At 52.4% G+C, this 18340-nt stretch overlaps 2 protein-coding genes across 2 annotated transcripts; both read right to left on the bottom strand.

The window, feature by feature from the left end:
* Window positions 1-500: 500 nt before the first annotated feature.
* Window positions 501-9855, bottom strand: GOT1L1 (glutamic-oxaloacetic transaminase 1 like 1). The gene is made up of 9 exons (XM_073324745.1): window positions 9744-9855; window positions 8242-8423; window positions 6527-6650; window positions 5765-5877; window positions 5528-5620; window positions 5271-5421; window positions 4481-4646; window positions 3477-3619; window positions 501-676 (listed from the first exon to the last, which is right to left on the bottom strand). Exons 1-9 carry the CDS (start codon window positions 9853-9855, stop codon window positions 501-503), a joined length of 1260 nt encoding a protein of 419 aa, XP_073180846.1.
* Window positions 9856-12144: 2289 nt separating this feature from the next.
* LOC140903444 (nucleoplasmin) lies at window positions 12145-18097 on the bottom strand. Its single transcript, XM_073324743.1, has 5 exons — window positions 18031-18097; window positions 15391-15473; window positions 14682-14801; window positions 12869-12962; window positions 12145-12251 (listed from the first exon to the last, which is right to left on the bottom strand). Exons 1-5 carry the CDS (start codon window positions 18095-18097, stop codon window positions 12145-12147), a joined length of 471 nt encoding a protein of 156 aa, XP_073180844.1.
* Window positions 18098-18340: the final 243 nt, after the last annotated feature.

The following is an 18340-nucleotide window of genomic DNA, read 5'->3' as shown; positions in this document are numbered from 1 at the left end:
CACCTTTTCATCACAGGGCTGGCTCCGTGCTCTTCGCCAGCTGACTGGGCAGGGGAAGCAGAGATTCCTTTTGATTTGGGGATTAGCATGGGGGGCTGCAGTGAACGAAGGGAGAAAATTATTCAGGTGCGGGTGGGCAGAGCCGCCCAGGGAGCCCGAGCACAAGAGGAGGGATGTCGTAACAAACCAGCCCCTCATTACACCCGCACACCGACCCAGCGTGCAGGGCCCGGGCTCTCTTCTCAGGCCTGGGACTGAGCTGCTGGGTAAGTCACTTCCCGTCTCAGTGCCTCTGGTCCCCCCGTGCCGCTCACTGTATTCATGCCTGGGAAGTGCTCTGAGGGGCGGGGGCAGAAGGGTTGGAACAAGGCAAAGAGCCGATATTCTCCCTATTGTCTTTATTCAGTCAGCGCTCTGTGCTCCCGGGGCTGTCTGTGCACCAAGCGCCTTCAATACCCACAGTACCGAAAACCACCGTGGTTGTGTGAGGCACGACGCTCTCACTCCATCTCTGCCCAGCTCAGGCCTTGCGCCCTGCCCGCCCTGCCGCTTACGGCCTCGTTGATGCCCTGGGCCACGTAATCCAGGTTGTGCGAGTTGATGCTGCAGACACTGACCTGGCCGTTCCCGAGAAGATAGATGTGTTTGTGCCTCTCTAGGAAAGCCACCTGGGACGCTAGCAGAAGACACAAGCCTCATTAGTCACCTACGATCCCGAGCCCAGAGCTGGGGTATGGCCGAGTGATCTAAGAACAGGCCGGGAGACAGGAGTCAAGGGGTTCTAGGCAAGTCCCAGTGCCTCAGTTTCCCTTTCCGTTAAATGGGACTAGAAATACTGCCCTCCCTCCCAGGTCATGGAGAGAGGGTCTGGGCAGGGTCATTGCAGATGCGAGGCACTAGCCGCACTATCAGTTCTGAGCGGTGTTATCTGTCAGCTGCGAGAAATAAACGTAGAGAAATCAATATACCTAATAGGGAACAATGCTGCCACATCCCTCCAATCATTCCGTAGGTATTTCCTAGCCACTAGCCATCCCAGCCTAGGGATTTCGCTCCCCTTGGGGGCTGGAAGCCTTTGGCAAGCGTCCCCGGCCAATAAGCAAGTAAGGAACATCACTCTGACAGCTGAGCCAGCAGTCATCTCTACTGGGGGAAAAGGCCAGGCGAAACGCCCTGGCTATGTATCACCAGGGATCGCGTAACACCACTGCTTTACCCTGCCACCACCCCCAAACGTCTCCCATGTGCACCAGTTTGGAAGGGTCCATGTTTTGGAGGGTCTCTTCCTGCTTAGGGAGGGTTTTGGTTGGTCTCCACCAGGCCCCCCTGCAGCGGCCATGGTCTCACTGCCATGAGTAGGGAGAAGCCACCAAGACCAGGCATTGTCCTGAAGAACTCGCGCCAGCTGAAACCCAGAGCCAAGGCTGGGTAGAGGTTTGGCCAAAGCCCTCCTCTCCCCAGCTTCCCCCCGGCTGCAGGGCCCTCCCTGCAAGCCCTCCTGGCTACAGCAAAGATTTTTCGACACAGCAATGATAATGGTGAGCACATATGTTTGCTTGTTATTCATTTGTCCTGCAGGGGTGCCCACCTGCCCCTGTCAGGATCAGGCCCCACCGGTGCTGGGTGCTGTCCAGACACACGGAGAGACACAGTCCCTGCCAGGCTGATCTCACACTCTAACAGCAGCGCATTTCCTTGGAGTGCTTTGCAAATATTAATGAATGCTGAAGTCTCCCATCCCTGCTGGATGAGAGGTGATGGCTGCTTTACAAAGGCAGGTGTTCAGTGGTATTATCCCATGTTTACGGATGGGGACACTGAGGAAGGCAGGTTTCCTTTTGGAAGGTATTTGGGAAATACTAAGTATAAGCAGCAGCAAAAAGAGGAGACAGCCCTGGGCGTTGAAGTCTTCTACCCAAAGAGCACCATAGCATAGGCACAATCCCGCCCACACACAGACCCTCACCTGCCGGTATGCATTAGTCCTGCCCTGGAGGGAAGAGATGGGGAAGGATTGTCCAGTGATTAGGGCATTAGCCTAGGACTTAGAAGACACAGATCCAATTATCCGCTCTGCCACAGATTTCATGTTTGACCCTGGGCAAGTCACTTAGTCTCTCTGGGCCTCAGCTCCCTTCTGTAATAGGGATGGCAGCACTGCCTTGCCTCCCAGAGGGGCTGGGAGGACAAACACATGACAGGTTGGGAGGCACTCAGATACTGTGGTGATGGGGTCATACAAGTGCCTGGAGAGAGGAGGGCTTTTAAACTCTGCTGCGTGCTTCCAGCTGGCTTTGGAATATTGTACCAGCACGAGAAAGGCTCTTGTGCCTGGACTCCTGCCCTGCCCAGCACAGGACTCCTGGCCCCAGCCTGACGAGCCTCTGACAAGTGACCACAGCAGGATGCCGAAGCTCCCAACATTTGAAGCCTGGCTATGATGAACATGGATCCCCACACCCAGCTCATACCAGCCCTGCAGAGCCAAGGGCTCAGCTCAGAAGGGATCTGTGTAGTCCGTCAGTTCGACGACGACGTTTTCATGCTCTCTCTTTTTGTGGATTCTGGAGTCCAAAGCGTGACGCGCGTGCTTGTGAGCAGATCGGGCAGACAAAGTCATTGGTGAGCGTCTTGGTAGCTGTAGCCGTAAGTGAGACGCTTTCCCCTTGCAGCTAACAATTGGTGACTTCTGTCCTCTTCAAAGGCTTGGAAAGCTCTGAGTGCTGTGTGTGGCCAGGCTGATCTACTTAATGCAGCCTTCTCAAGATCATCTGGTTTTATTGCTGTTCTTGGAGAGAGATGTGCAGGAATGACGTGTACGTGAGGTGAATTAAAATGGGAGAGTCATTGCACTGGGACCATCCCATTCTCTCGGCTGATGAAGCGTGGCTCAGTGGACAAAGACTGTTAGAGCTGGAGGCTGCTTTAGCTGCAGTGGATAGCCAGGACTTCTGCAGTGCCCCATTTCGCCCTCCACAGGATGTTGCTTTTCAAGCCGTTGGACCAATATATAATCTCCTTCACCTTGGCTACCAGAACAGTCTTTGTATGCTTGGGAGGGCAATCCCTAAATCACTGTCAGTTTCCACACTGCTGGTTACCCTCCCCTGGTTTAGCCCACCCGCCAAGGCAGTTTACCGGGGTCTGGCCGCTGTCGCATGCTTACAACTCCTCGGAGCCACAGGTGAGAGCCGGGTGTCCAGTGAGGAAAAGAACCACTCAGGGAGTGCGGCAGTTCAAATCACTCAAAGGTGCTACCTCTCCCATACACCCGCAATGAAAAGGTGACAGAAGAGCAAAGGATGGACTGACTCATGCCCCACCAGGAGCAAGGACAGGCTGCTGCCCAGCCTCTGAGGATGAAAGGCCGTTCCCAGCGCCCTGGCTCACTGCCACAGCAGGGAATGGAGGAGCGCAAGGTTCACCCAGTTGCCCAGGACTCTGGCGGCAGGGAGGAGGGGCAGGCGGGTACTTACGGAGCAGCCCAGTGAAGCTGCGTGTCCCTGACTGGGCCGTGAGGTGCTCCCAGCAGCCAGGCGTACCCAGAATCCGCAGCTTCTCCTTCAGCTTCTCCCGGATCAGCATGATCCTCTCCGCCAGTGTCTGGAGACTCTGCTTCCTGCAGGGTGCAGCAGGAGGGTTACAGGGATCTGACTTCCCCTTCCAAGGGGCTAATGGCTTCACTGGGCTGGGCGGGGGCGGGGGGTGTGTGTCTTCCTGAATTCCCCAACCCCAGCTCACACGACCTGTCCGGGTCTGGTGAGGCAGGTCCTGGCTGCTCTGGGTAGACAGCAGACTGGCCCTTTCAGTCACAGAAGGGGTTTGTCACAGGGTGACTGGCCCCTGCAAGAAAGGAAGCAGGGTTCAGTGCACCCAGACTGATCACCTGCAGCCCAATGGGGCTTAAGGAAGGCACCTGGGTCTTATAAAGGGAGAGACAGCTGCAGAGGAGGGGGCATCTGCCTGCAGACCCTGCAGGAAGTAAGAAGGGCCCTGGAGGGCCTTGTGGCAGCAGGGAGAAGGTGCCAGCAGGGAAGGCCGGGCTTGAGGCACGAGATGGTGGAAGGAAGGCAGACGCTCCGGGCGGAGGGGCTGCCCAGGTGGGCACTGGGATGAAAGTATGAGTTCTATTTTGAAAGACTTTGTGCAGGATGTAATAAACTGGACCCCAGGATATCTGAACTATGTGGGCTTTTTAAGGGAGCCTGAGTGAAGGGGAAACTGAGGCAGATTTCATCAGCACCATACTTGGCCAGAGGGGATGATATAGGTCAGGAATTCCCTTAGAGGGGTTTTCCCCCCAGTGTCTCCTCCCCCCGCACCCCAGAGCTGGCTGCAATTTGCAAAGCACCTTAGGCTGCTCCAGAATGAAAGGGGCCCTGGGCCTGCCTAAGGCTGTAACCCTAGTGTCCTGCTGGAAAGCATGGACTGCGTGTGGATTATCTGGCCTGGTGCAGCAGTCGCCCCCTCCCCCCCTTACCACTTGCTCAGCAGGGCTGGGTTGTTCAGCACCGTGGCGATGACCCGGGCTCCCAAATTAGCAGGAGTGTACCACATCCCCATCACTAGCTTCTGCAGCTGGGAGCGGATTCCCAGCAGCGTCTCCTTGTCCCTCACCACCACGATCAGGTTCCCCACCCGCTCATCTGCCCAGGTGACAAGAGCAGCGTGGCAGGTAGGACGTGCCCCCCCCATGCAAAGGGCCCCTCCCTGTCCCCAGAGCCAGCCCTACCCTAGGCTCTGCCCTTCTCAGCCCCAGCCCCCTCCAGCCCGTGGACCGTCCCCCAGCCCACACACACCACCCCTGCTGTGGGAAGGGGGCCCGTTCATTCAGTTTTGCTCTCTGAGACTCCAGGTGTCCTTTCCACTGTCTGCAGCGACCCCTAGTGCCTGTTCGGGGGTCCAGCATTGTCTTAGGGCAGGTACCCAACTACCCGGGCTTCAGCCAGCCGGGGTATGTCGCCATCCGCTGCCATTCACCCTCCCGGCTGCATTGTAGACACATCCTTAGAACCGAACCAGGCTGGCCCTTGTCTCACAGGAGCCCCTGCTGGCATCACCCTGAGGGGCTGGAGACGCGAGCCAGCCGGGACCATCCTGTATTCCTGAGCTCCGGCCTCAGAGAGCTCTTAGCAGGCACCTGAGGCCACACGGGGAGAGTGGCGGGGAGAAGCCGCCCAAATTAAACACCCTGCTTCAGAAAGTCAAGGCTTCCCCTCCGCCTCCCATCCCGGCTCTCCCCCGTGTGCGGCTGTGAGCCCAGGACTCACTGTATAAGCCGAAGGTTTTCGAGAAGGATTGGGCACAGAAGAGCTCAAACCCTTGGGCCACAAAGTGTCGCAAAGCCCAGGCATCTCTGTCCAGGTCTCCGGAGGCCAGCCCCTGAGCTGGGACGTCAAAGAAGGGGAAGAGGCGCTTCCTCTGGGGACACAGTGGGGAACGGAGCACACAGTGAGACTTTGTCCAGCGTGGTAGGCAGGGCCAGTGGCAACAGGAGCTGGAGAAAAGCCCCTGCTCTCAGACTTACCCGCATGACCCTGGCAACTTCTTCCCACTGCTTGGGAGTCAGGCCAGTTTCCTCGGGAGCATGCAGCAAAACTATGGAGCAGTCCGGGGCACTCTAAAAGCAAGAGAGAGCCTGAGCTGCCAGCATGGGCTGCCTGCTGTTGGTAGTCAGGCCAGGCGGCCACTGAGCAGCTGCGAGATGTGACTAGACTTGGGTTTAGGGCGAGAGGCACCTGCAAAGCTCCAGCCAGCTTCATACCTCCAGCACCTCCAGGAAGTCGTCTATGGCTACAGCCAGCCTCACAGTGTCCCAGTAATGGTATGGCCGGATCTCTGTAAAGCCGGCATCTTGGAATATACACCGGAGGCTGTCTGTGGGGACATAAACCGGGCAGGTGAGCAGGGGTGTAGAGGACAGGATTGGGTACTAGCCCTGGAAATAGTTTATGAGCTCTCTCGTGGTGCTCACTGTAGTCCAAGAGTTAGAAGCTGTTATCCGGGACCCAGCGGTGCCCCTGTGATTTCTTCATAGTGTCGTTCTCATGTGAAGAGCTAACACCCCCAGGGACTTCATTCAAACTGCTGGTGAGCAAGGCGGAGAAAAGCAATAGCTGTGGGAAAAGTGCGGGGAACCCAAACCAAATTCCTAGTGCTGAGCAGGATTCCTGTACGCACCAAAATATCGCCTGCTCCCAGGCTTAAAACAGATGGGAGAGGAGTGCCCCTTGGGGATCATCCGAGCTACACACCGTGTCTCAGGGGTTACAACCACCAGCAGGCTCAGCAGAGAGGCCGAGCATTAAACGAGGCATGGGACTGTCCTCGCTGCACCTGGTCGTTAGATCGTTAGACACGCTGAGAGTTTCTGTTGAGTTTCAGAGCTGCTGTTGCACAGTTAAACGCCGTTTGGTTTTCCTTTGTAACACGACCACCCTGTGCTCACCCTGTTACCGAACTGGCCTGTCCCACGTATCACATATAGAGCAATACTGGAACCAGGGCTCAAGCATACATGACTTACCCCACTGCGGCAAGGCAATATAAACTGCTATGGGACTCGGGCTACTTCTATTGTACCAGCGCTGGAGGAATTCGGCTCCAATTCGAACAGCTCCCGTCCCTCCTACTGTGTGAACACCACCTGCCTGACTTACATGGAGACAAGAGAGCATCATCTATTACATCACCGGCCTGTTAGACCAAATGTCTCAGGGCTGCTGCATCTCTAGTAAACTAGAACACGATCCCCCCAGAACAAGGCATTACTGGAAATATCTGCGAGAGACAAGCTATAATGACACCACCTGAGGGCATGCAGTGCTGCGCAGGGCTTTGAAGAATATCCCTTTGTACACGGGCCCCCGTCCCACGCATTCAAACTAGCCTACTCTGGACCCTACCACCGCCTCATGCAGGACATAGACCATGCTTCTGCAATTCGACAGGGACAATGTACATCCTCCGCCAGGAAGCCAAACTAGACAGAAAAGCCCTACCCTGGCTGGCAGCTTCTGTCCTTAGAGCATCTCTTGCACTGAGGACCCCTCACAAAGGATGCAGACAGCAGAAAGGAGGGGGGGAGAAATAGTTTCACAAAAATTGCCATGATTTTCAATGTTGTTTTTCATCTCAGTTGGAGGAAGATTTTCCAATCAGAACTGGTTTTGTAGGAAACTGTGGTTTTCCAGTTGTGTCAATGAGCCTAGAGTCTAGGAGAGGTGTTTTTAAAACTGTAGATAACTCAGAATAATCATTTTTACCCACCATTGAAACACAGAGACCTTTTCCTTAGCAATGTTGGTCTGGTTGTGCCTGAAAGCCCCATTGTGCTAGGTGACACACCAAGAAACCGTGAGATAGAGACCCGCCTCTGCAGACCTTACAGTCAACACAGATACCGAAGGATTATTGGCCTATTTTACAGATGGGGAATTAAGGCACAGAATGATGCAATAACTTTTCACAGGTAGTCTGTAACAGAGCTGGGAATCAAACCCAGGTCTCCCGAGGGCCAGGCCAGCACCACCACCAGAAGGCCAGCCTTCCAGGACAATAACTAACTAGACCACAGTTAGATAGTGGACATTCTGTCCAACTGCACACTGGCACTCCTCTCTCCCCAGGTCTTACAAAAAGAGTCCCAGGGTCTTTAAAGTCCATGCAAAGCTGCCTGGAGATGACAGCACAGTGGATATTTTCCTGGAGGCAACTTGACTGTTGGTTAGACTAAGGGCTTAGGAATCAGGAAACCAACAGTTGAATTAAAGGGATTGCATCTGGGTTACCGGGGCTGGTGTCTGAGAGACAGGCACGCAGCTAATGGCGGGAACTGGCTATGCTCCCTGGTGGAGTTGTTGCCCTGGTCTATGGTAGCTCCAGCCAGATCTGCCATTGCCCAGTATAACCGCACCCACTCTAGGGATCTGTATGGTTGTAACCATAGTGGTTACTCACTGACACTTAGAGTGGTACAAAAACCTGTGTGTGGACTGGCCCTAGCAGAGGGGGGATGGGGCTAGATGGGGCAGGCTGCTTCTGAGAGGCTTGATGAAGTCATCATAAGTTACCATGAGAAGTACTGAGCAGGGGCTCAGAAGATTTAAGGCATGGGGTCCATGGGGTTTGCCTGTCTGTAGAGGGTGGGGGAGAGCTGGGTGGTTTCTCTTGCGGGTGGGGTGGGGGGTCTTTCCAAACTCAAAGATTTCAGCATCCAGCAGCAGCTTGCAGAGTCCATACCCTGTTCTCAATCACAGCACGGCTCTCCCTGCCAAGCGCCAGCTCGGTAGCTGCCCTGGTGAACTCAGGGAACCCAAGCACTGGGAGGTACTCGTGGTCCAGGGTTGGGTCATTGGCGATCTGCAGCAGGATCTGTCTCACGGTTGGGCAGACCCATACTTTGCCAGTTTCAGTCTGGCAGTCTGCAAGAAGAAAGAGCGGGCCAAGCTGTCCATGGGTGACAGGTGCCTCACTGTCCCAGACACACACGGTTTGCTAGTTTTTTTTAAAAAATCCTTTCCTTTAAGTAAAATTGTACATGACCCGACTGCTGCTGGGAGGTGCATGTCTGCAGCACTGCAGACTTGTGGCCTTTGCTTAGCCGCCGAGAAGGTACCCAGACAGCAGCAGTTCCAGCTTCTCCTTTTCCCACATATGCACTAGAGAATCTCAACCCCCAACCCACAGGTACCAGGGTTTGTGAGCACAGGCATCCATGGCTCCTCGGACAATGGTTAATGCCTGATCGCACTAGTGGCAACCGGCAGTGACTGCAGAGATAGCAGGACAAGGTACCCACAGCCAAAGACATGACCAGCAGCAGGTCCTCACTAGCAGGACTCCGCAGGTCTACAAGCAATAACTTATTTCATTGCATTTTTAAGGGGGCTTTTTCTTTAACAAGAGAAAACCACTTGTGACTGCCCTACCTGCCAGAGACATTTGCAATCCTTACAGCATGGCCGGAATCAGACAAGGGGCTGTACAAGAAGTCACCTTCCTACACTGCCTCTCTGCCCCATCTGTACATGGGCTTCATCACTGCTGACTTCACTCTGTACTGCACAGCTGCAGGAGCATGAGTTGGGGCCTATTTTAATTCATGCCTCCTCCTGATTGTCATTATGGCTGGTGATGGTGTCACAGGCAGAAGGGTGACACCCCCAGGGAGGTTTTGTCACCTTGGTTGTTAATATACTGTGCATGAAATCCTGAACCCCATTAAAGTCAACAGCAAAACTCCCATTGATTTCAACAGGGCCAGGATTTCACCCCTCTGTTCGGTAAAGCAAGCAAATGTGATCCAGCCACAGCAGAGAGAAAAGAAACCCAGACTCCCATGGCAGGACTTAGCTCCAGCCCGTTAGAGCCAGAAATCTTACTCAGGGTCTGTCTACACTGCAAGCTGGGGGTGTAATTCCTAGCTCTCAAGCTAACGTGTTAAAAAGAGAATGTGGCCACAGCAGCATGAGGAACTAGCTGCCCCAAGCATGTCCCCAGCTGAGATGAGGGGCAGCTCACCCCTGCTGCCAGTCACACTGCTGTGCATGGCAGCTTGATCAGAGCTAGCATGGTTATGCCTCCTTAAGCCGGAATTTACAATGCCCTTAGAAGAGGCGTGGTGCTGTGAATGCTGACCACAGACCCATGTTTTAGGCTCCCCTGCAGTCAGATGACATTCTGTGCCCAGTGGGGAAAAGATTGCAGCCCAGAGTGTGTGGCAGCCAACCAGCAGGACCTACCCCAGTGGTCAAGGTACACCTTGTCTGGAGATGGATCCTCCTGGTAGGCATCCAGGAGCCGGTCCGCTTCCCTCATGAGCGGGACATCAAGGAAGAGAGAGAGAGCGGCCATGGCCCAACATCGGCAAGAGGACCCTGCAGGTTTCACGCTGGTCCTTCGCTTGCACCCAAAGGGTCACTCAGCTGCCCCCAGGAGAACCCCAGGCTCTGCCCGGCAATGGAATGTTGGGACAGGAGTTGCCCAGGAAACAGCTGTTCCGAGTGGGCCCAGGCAGAATGGGTGCGATCCAGGAAGGTGCCTTGGTGCCGAAGTCCCATCGTTAGGTACCTCTGTGATCCACTGATCTGCTCAGCTGCTGCCTCAGCTCACTCAGCACCTGTGTTTTTTCCTTGGGGCATGCACGCTGCTGCAGCCTGCTAGGCGCCAGACTCCTGCCTCCCACCCCAGCCCCAGCCCAAGTCACAAGCCAGGAAAGATGGGAGTTCGTCTGCCTATGTGGCATGCAGGGGCCCAATCCAGCAGGCAAGCTCAGAGACCACCTGAGGCCCACGCATTGGGGCCCTCAGACAAGTTCACACAAAACAGCCAGGGGAGGGAGGAGGCACGGCTCTCTATAACTGTTAGAATGGTGAATAGGGCACTCCCCCATGCAATGGGAGACCCCCCAGTTCAAGTCCCCTCTTCTCCTGTGGGGGAGAAGGGATTTGAACAGGCTCTGTCACCTTTCAAGTGAGCAGCCACACACTGGCCTCGGGACTATTCTGAACGGGGAAGCAGACATTAAAGAAAGCGCAAGCTTGGAGGAGAGGCATTAGGCAGCTGAAGTATTGACATTGCATTTAAGTCACAATGCTAGACCCAGCTTCCCCTGCTACCCTAGCGGAGATGCAATATGAAGTTCTTGCAGTTTAGGGAGGATTCTACCCCACCCCCACCACACCTAGTGCCCACATCCTCCTCGCAGTCCCCACATCCTCCTCACTGGGTCGTGGAAGGGGGCAGTCTCCTCGCTGCTGATTAAGGAAGGTCTAGGCAAAGGTTGCTGGGTGGGTGCACAGCTGGACACATTCCAGAACAGAGCCATTTAGGGAACAAAGGAAGTTTAATGAGTAAAAGAAGAGGCCACTGGAGGGGAGGAGATGCAGCAGTTTTACCGCAGCAGAGATAAACCATCCCAGGGCGGTACAGCCTGGCTTAGAGTCTGAAGTTTTCCAGGGGCAGAGTCCTGCTGGTACAATCCACACACACTGCGGGAGGGGGCTGGACAGCTTCAGCAGACCTGTCCTGGGAGGAAAGCAGAGCATTAAGGCAGAACTCACTCTGCAGCAGGGCCACGAGCCAGCTCAGAAGCAAGGCAGGCGAAGGACAATGATGCCTCCAGCTGCACACCCTCCAAAATGGGAGAGCCAGAAGAGGACCATTGGATTAGGTGCCTGCCCAGACCAATGCAGGAGTTCCTCCTGTCATGCCGGGCTCTTTAACCCTCCCTAACCCTGTCGCACCTCCTCCTGGAACCTGCCCTGATTGAAGGGCCAGATTTTCTGAAGGAGCTCAGCACCCAACACACGCTGGCTTTGCCGCGTCCTTTTGGAAAGACGGCCACTTATTTTGAGGAATAAATGGGAGCTTTGGAGAGTCTAACATTCCAACCAGCATCCAAAGGAAGCCTGCAACTGGTAGGACAAAGTAGCTGGAGCGTTCCAAACCGGGGAGCTGTTCCAGTGGTGGGACTAGCAGCGGCCCACTGTTTAGAGCGTACGAAGGCATAGGAAGGGGCAACAACTAGGAGGCAAGGAAATGAAACTAAAGGGAAATGCAGAGTGTTCCCCCCACAACGAGATGCCTCCTAAGCCCAGTGCTGGAAGCCCAGTCATTTGGGATAGTTAAGAAGTGGACTGGACGCAGCACGAGAAGCTGTGTTGTAGGAATAATCCTGTATTAGATGGAACCTAGTTGGCCCTTCCCCAGTCCTAGATTTCCACGAATCACTGGCACATCCTGACCCATGGATCTATTGCTGCCATAGTAGAAAGGCATTAAACACACTGGAGAGGGGCTTGACTGGACCATTATACCTGGAGCAAACATTTCAGAGACCTAACAGGAAAGAGACCAAAGAGGTTAGCCATCTAAAAGCAATGTTGTTGCCCAACATTAGAAGCTGTTGCTGGAGCAGAGGTGTGTCATTTTCATTACCTGTCCATGGAATCAAAGATATTTACAGCTTCTCCTTAGTGTCGCATGAAAAAAAGAAAGAAAAAGTGTTGATCAGAGTATCTCAGATTGGAATGAGAACAAAAAGAAAGTTCTTGGAAAGAGGTTAAAACTACTTTGAAAAGCTGGGAGATTGTTAATTTTTTCCTCTTATTTACACCAAATACAAAACAAACCATATTGAAGTCAGCTAGAATTAAATTTAGTTACTGTATCTTCTTCCACTACCGCCAAAGATAACGACTCCTCTGCTAGCCATCCTCCTCTGGCTTCGCATTTGGCATCATCTTCCACTGGAAAGAAGGGAGAATTGCAACGTTACAGGCAACAAAAACCTCCACCACCAATGTCCGTTGTTTCTTTAGGGTGCTGTGCCAAATTACTTCAGGTCATTCACAAAAAGCAGGTGATTGTAGAGGATCCCCTATTTTGCACACAAGGAGGCCTTAGGTTTGGTTGCAAATTTGCAGCTCAAGAAATACATTGTGTAAACACACACACACACACACCCCTGTAGGGAACTACACCGAGACTTCTGTGCCAGGAAGATGGACAGCGGAGGAAGAGGAAAAGGGAAAGCTACAGCCAGTGAAAGAGGATAGCAGCAGAGGAGTGGGGAGAGCTGCAGACTTTTATGGATCATTTCTCTTTTATAATACCTCCAGAGCACTTCATAAAGATGAACAGATCAAGTCTCAACACCTCTGCTAGGCCATTCTTCACTCTTCGTCGCAGATTGCGAAGCTCAGGGAGACACAGTGACTTGCTCAAGGCCACAGACAAGTCAGTGTCAGAGGTGCGAATAGATTCCAGGAGGCCTGGCTCCCAGTGCTGTGATTTGACCCCCCAAACAAACAAACACTCCCTCCATTTAAGCAGTGCCGGCACTTGGAGGACCAATTTTACTCACAGATCAGATGTTGTCCATTGAGATAAACCGGCCCAGTTCCAGACTTTAATTCAAAGGCAACAGGAGGGATAAATTCAAAGCCATCAAGACTGATCTGAAACAAAACAATTAAAAAAAAATCCAGAATCACTGAAATATTGAGAAGAAAATCTGGCTTGGGAGCGACTCAGTGAACTTGAAGCAAAGCCAGCTGGTGGGGGCATTCCAGAGCAGATGGACTTTACATGGACCCCCCGGTCACTACACATTCTTTAAGAAGCACCTGCTGATGCTCAAGCCAAGCTCTGCCCTCAGTTACACCCACAACTGCACTGACATCAGTGGGGTCCCACAGGTGTAACCGAGGGCAAAGTTTGGAGGCAGACACCCCCCACACACACACACAGTACAGTAGGTGTGGATGGCATGCGGCGGATGCACAGATGCCACAGCCAAGTCACAGCCAAACTGCACAGCACAGAGACTATGCTTTCAGCACCCTGCAGATATGGCCAGGTGACTGGATCAGGCTCAGAGTTTGTTTTCCTGGCTGAGTTAGTAGATGTGTTAAATTTTGTCTTCATAAGAAGACAGATAAGTTACACTTATTTGACTCGCCACTGGCGGATATGGAGAGCAGAGCAGGAAGACGTGGGATTTCTGACCTGCTTTTTCTCCTGGCAGGGGGAGCTGCACTAGAAGGTGTTCTCTGAATTCCAGTGCATGTCTCAGCTAATCGTTAGCATAAGGACTCCGGTCCATGGGTGGCAGCTTGCAGCAGGTGTGTGTTCAGAGCAGTTCCTAAACAATCAAGTAACTTATCGCACAGAGATGTTTTAATTCCAAAGACAGTATTACCTTTCACTGAACTCCGTGCTTAGCTCCAAGCATCTGCTTCATACATGGGTCTCATTAGACAGCAAAATGTATATAGGTCCTTACTCCCATCATGAGCTGGGAAGATCTCTAGCAATTTACAAATACAACCCAGCCAGCCAAAGACAATACATCCAATTTCAGTGGCTGACCAGAAAAGCGAAGCAGGCCAGGGGATGGGAGGTAGCCCCAAAGAAGAGCACAGTTGCTCTTTTTGAAAGTTAGCCCAGTCCTTTGTTAAATCAGGACGAGCGCTATCAATGAGTCCTTGAGTAAAACAAAAACAGATGTTTCTAGTCAAGATCGGATTGTGTCCTATTTACAGGGATGCGCTTTTTAATTTTAAGCTTTGATTTGTCTCTGGACTTCTGTCTTTCTACTCTCTGGTCAGTTTTAGATCCTAAGGCCAGAAGAGACTATTTGTGATCCTCTAGTCTGACCTCCTGCATAACAATAATAGATCGTCTCTGCCATGCATGTTGGTCTGCACAATGGGAGAGGAGCATTCACAAATTAACCTGCACAGCAACTTTGTGGGACAAGTAACTTCTGTGTGTTGTACATGTGGAAAGCTTGCTGAGAGCTGACTTTCAGAGGTGGCAGCTCCCATAGGATGCTCTGTCCCAAATGTGGACTAAGTGACTTGACCAGGGCTACAGAGAATCACCATTAGAGCTGAGATGCACCTGGTTCCTAGCCTGAGTGCTAACCTGCCCCACTGGCTCTCAGTCACTATAGCTGGGGTGTTAACATTTCATCTGAGGTTGAACGGACCATAATGTGTACAGTGGAATGCTATGCCAGGCAAAGGAGAGAGAAACAATCCGCTCGTTCATCCGAGAGGGCATGTGCATACACTGTAATTCCCCCAGATTAGTTGCTTGCTGGGCAGAGATTGTTCTGGGGATTGTCGTGTCAATCTCTTGGCTTCATGCAGCAGGTTTCCCCCAGGAGTTACCATGGGTAGGACAGAGAGTCTCAGTGAAGCGATGGGCACTGGCCTGTTGCCACCGTAGGTGTTTTTTGAAGCTACTGCCACCACGTGCGGTTCATCCTCGGCCTCTGCACTGAGACAGATCTGCAGCAGTGGAATGAAATGGATCCTCATGAAGCTGGGTTTGCTGTGGACTAATCCCCATGCAGCCAGCCAGCCTGCCTCCCTGCCCGTCCAGTGTGCCCTGAGCAGCGTCAGTGCCATCCCTCATTGCCAGCTAGCAAAAACCGGCAGCAATCCCCACATTCACTGAGCCAGTTCCCCTCCAACATGCCACAGCACAGGCCACACCCAGGCAGCGTTTAAAGGTGTTATTTAAATGTTTGCTTGGGATTTCGGAGCTGATTAAAGTCCTGGGGGCTGAAACCCTCTCTTCTGCCTGGGCAGGGGGAGCAAGTCTCCCCCAGGATTGCTCCCTCCCCAGAGTGCTTTCACCCTGACCTGAAGAGACCCAGGAAAGGAAAACATAGTCTGTGTTCAGAGCATGGCACCTTTGCTGGGCTTGGGGTCAAGGCCATGAATGCTTGAGAGATCAGCAGAGCTCCCCACCCAGCACTGCTCCTCTCAGACTGACCCTCAAGCCTCGTCTGCATGAGAGAGTGGCACCAGTGTAACCCAAGGTGAGAATTTCAACCAATGTCAGAGGGGATCCCCGACAAGTTACGTGGCTTACAGTTTTCAGTAAGACCAGGTGTTCCAAGAAGTCATCTTCTTCCATCACCACACACCTCCTGGTGCTGGTGTTCAGTTCACAGCCTATTGGGAAAAACACAGCTGGATTTGTGGGAGCATCACTGCCCCCAAACAAACCCTGCAAGATACAGGAAGAAAAACTGCAGCTGCTAATGGAAATTCTAGAGCAAAGAAATCCCTCTAGTCCCAGAACACACACATGCCACAGGTCAGAGACATAGACAGGCATTTCCCATGGGCAGAAACTTTAAGGCCAGAAGGAACAATTGTGATAATCTAGTCTGACCTCCCAGAGAACACAGACCAGAGAAATCCATCCAGGAATCCCTGCATCCAGCACAGTGGATTGGCTGGACTGGAGCCTATCATAATACGGTTTGTTGTGCGGAGTGAGGTTCGCCTCTAACTCTGCTCTGAAAGGTTATTGACTCCTTATGGGCTGTATTCCCAACACCCCAACTTGCAAAATACAAGCTGGAGTATTGGAAAGAGTCAATAGCTCTTTGTATTCCCCTCCCTAGCAGTTGCAATCCTAACGGACCTTCATACATAGATACGCCAGTCAAGAGCTTAATCATAGAATCATAGAATCATAGAATATCAGGGTTGGAAGGGACCCCAGAAGGTCATCTAGTCCAACCCCCTGCTCAAAGCAGGACCAATTCCCAGTTAAATCATCCCAGCCAGGGCTTTGTCAAGCCTGACCTTAAAAACCTCTAAGGAAGGAGATTCTACCACCTCCCTAGGTAACGCATTCCAGTGTTTCACCACCCTCTTAGTGAAAAAGTTTTTCCTAATATCCAATCTAAACCTCCCCCACTGCAACTTGAGACCATTACTCCTCGTTCTGTCATCTGCTACCATTGAGAACAGTCTAGAGCCATCCTCTTTGGAACCCCCTTTCAGGTAGTTGAAAGCAGCTATCAAATCCCCCCTCATTCTTCTCTTCTGCAGGCTAAACAATCCCAGCTCCCTCAGCCTCTCCTCATAACTCATGTGTTCCAGTCCCCTAATCATTTTTGTTGCCCTTCGCTGGACTCTCTCCAATTTATCCACATCCTTCTTGAAGTGTGGGGCCCAAAACTGGACACAGTACTCCAGATGAGGCCTCACCAATGTCGAATAGAGGGGAACGATCACGTCCCTCGATCTGCTCGCTATGCCCCTACTTATACATCCCAAAATGCCATTGGCCTTCTTGGCAACAAGGGCACACTGCTGACTCATATCCAGCTTCTCGTCCACTGTCACCCCTAGGTCCTTTTCTGCAGAACTGCTGCCTAGCCATTCGGTCCCTAGTCTGTAGCTGTGCATTGGGTTCTTCCGTCCTAAGTGCAGGACCCTGCACTTATCCTTATTGAACCTCATCAGATTCCTTTTGGCCCAATCTTCCAATTGGTCTAGGTCCTTCTGTATCCTATCCCTCCCCTCCAGCGTATCTACCACTCCTCCCAGTTTAGTATCATCCGCAAATTTGCTGAGAGTGCAATCCACACCATCCTCCAGATCATTTATGAAGATATTGAATAAAACCGGCCCCAGGACCGACCCCTGGGGCACTCCACTTGATACCGGCTGCCAACTAGACATGGAGCCATTGATCACTACCCGTTGAGCCCGACAATTTAGCCAGCTTTCTACCCACCTTATGGTGCATTCATCCAGCCCATACTTCCTTAACTTGCTGACAAGAATACTATGGGAGACCGTGTCAAAAGCTTTGCTAAAGTCAAGAAACAATACATCCACTGCTTTCCCTTCATCCACAGAACCAGTAATCTCATCATAAAAGGCGATTAGATTAGTCAGGCATGACCTTCCCTTGGTGAATCCATGCTGGCTGTTCCTGATCACTTTCCTCTCATGCAGGACACCATGTATCCAGTGCCTTAATGAGGACACCATGTATCCAGTGCTTTGGTTTTTGTCATTTCATTCAGCCCAAGCCAAAGAAAACAAGTAGGATTTAAGGCTGGATTTAAGAAGCTGGAATGAAGTTAGCAGCACTGATCCTGGGAAGCTAAGTGCTGCAGATGCCAGAAGCACTGTACAGCAGCTAAAGGCAGGGCTAAAACTGAATCCTCAGGAGGCCAGTAGAGTTCAAGGAGCAGCTAAGCACGTACTTAGGCAGTAAGTCAACAAGAGCCACCAAGCCAATATTGCGCACTGCTTGGAGACTTGAAGAAAGGAAATGCGGGGGTGGGGGAAACTTATATTTGTAGCATGACTGCATATGCAATGCTCACGCCTAATCACAGGGGCTGGTGCTCTCCTTCAGCACAGATGGGTAGTTTGCTCAGAGGCTAGCAGGGAAGGCACGTCCTGCTCTGATCACAATGCGGCATGGTAGGGCCCAGGCCCCACTTGGAAGAGGTAAGGGGGAAATGCAGTCTACGCCATTGGATGGAAATTATCCACTGCCCTTAGGGCGGGGAAAATTCACACCCACCCCTTTTATTAAATCATCCTGTGGCAGTATTTCTGCAACCTCTTCACAAGGGACCCCACCTGCTGCCCATCAACTCCTCCCCCGTTTTGCTGGCAGATACCAGCACACAAACAGCTCTGTGAACCCAGGGAACACGTCATCTTGCTCACCCCTTCGCAGTTGTACCCTTACCCCACAAGACAGCAACGGGTTTCTCTTCTTCAGAGCGCGGACTCAGGAGCAGGAGAGATGAACTCATTCTGCTCTAGAATGGACTCCACCTGGGCACCAAATAGCACCTACAGGAATGAACATGGCAGATCGGGCAAAATGCATCTTTTTGTTACCAAACCAAGAGCAGGAGCAGGAAGAAAAATAAGCGACTGAAGCTCTTCAAGTTTCCTGTATTGCACTGAAGTCACTGAGCCAGTGAGGAGCGTTACAGAGATATTTTTTCCATATTAGAGGGTTTTTAAAGAGTAGTTTGCTCATGCGTCTGTAA

The sequence above is a fragment of the Lepidochelys kempii genome, chromosome 26 (assembly GCF_965140285.1).
Source record: "Lepidochelys kempii isolate rLepKem1 chromosome 26, rLepKem1.hap1, whole genome shotgun sequence".
Classification (NCBI taxonomy): domain Eukaryota; kingdom Metazoa; phylum Chordata; order Testudines; family Cheloniidae; genus Lepidochelys; species Lepidochelys kempii.
The sequence above is the reverse complement of the archived record's forward strand: the minus strand, read 5'-3'. Positions and strand labels throughout refer to the sequence as shown.

What these genes read in the sequence shown, in the direction of transcription:
- LOC140903444 (XM_073324743.1), bottom strand. Translation starts at nt 18,097, where the DNA reads ATGAGTTCATCTCTCCTGCTCCTGAGTCCGCGCTCTGAAGAAGAGAAA. An exon ending in ACCCGTTGCTGTCTTGTGGG is followed by an intron (nt 15,474 to 18,030) that starts GTAAGGGTACAA and finishes TTTTCCCAATAG; the next exon opens with GCTGTGAACTGAACACCAGC. An exon ending in ACCTGGTCTTACTGAAAACT is followed by an intron (nt 14,802 to 15,390) that starts GTAAGCCACGTA and finishes CCACTGCTGCAG; the next exon opens with ATCTGTCTCAGTGCAGAGGC.
- GOT1L1 (XM_073324745.1), bottom strand. Translation starts at nt 9,855, where the DNA reads ATGGCCGCTCTCTCTCTCTTCCTTGATGTCCCGCTCATGAGGGAAGCG. An exon ending in GGTGTACCTTGACCACTGGG is followed by an intron (nt 8,424 to 9,743) that starts GTAGGTCCTGCT and finishes TTCTTCTTGCAG; the next exon opens with ACTGCCAGACTGAAACTGGC. An exon ending in CCAGCCCTGCTGAGCAAGTG is followed by an intron (nt 3,620 to 4,480) that starts GTAAGGGGGGGA and finishes TGCACCCTGCAG; the next exon opens with GAAGCAGAGTCTCCAGACAC.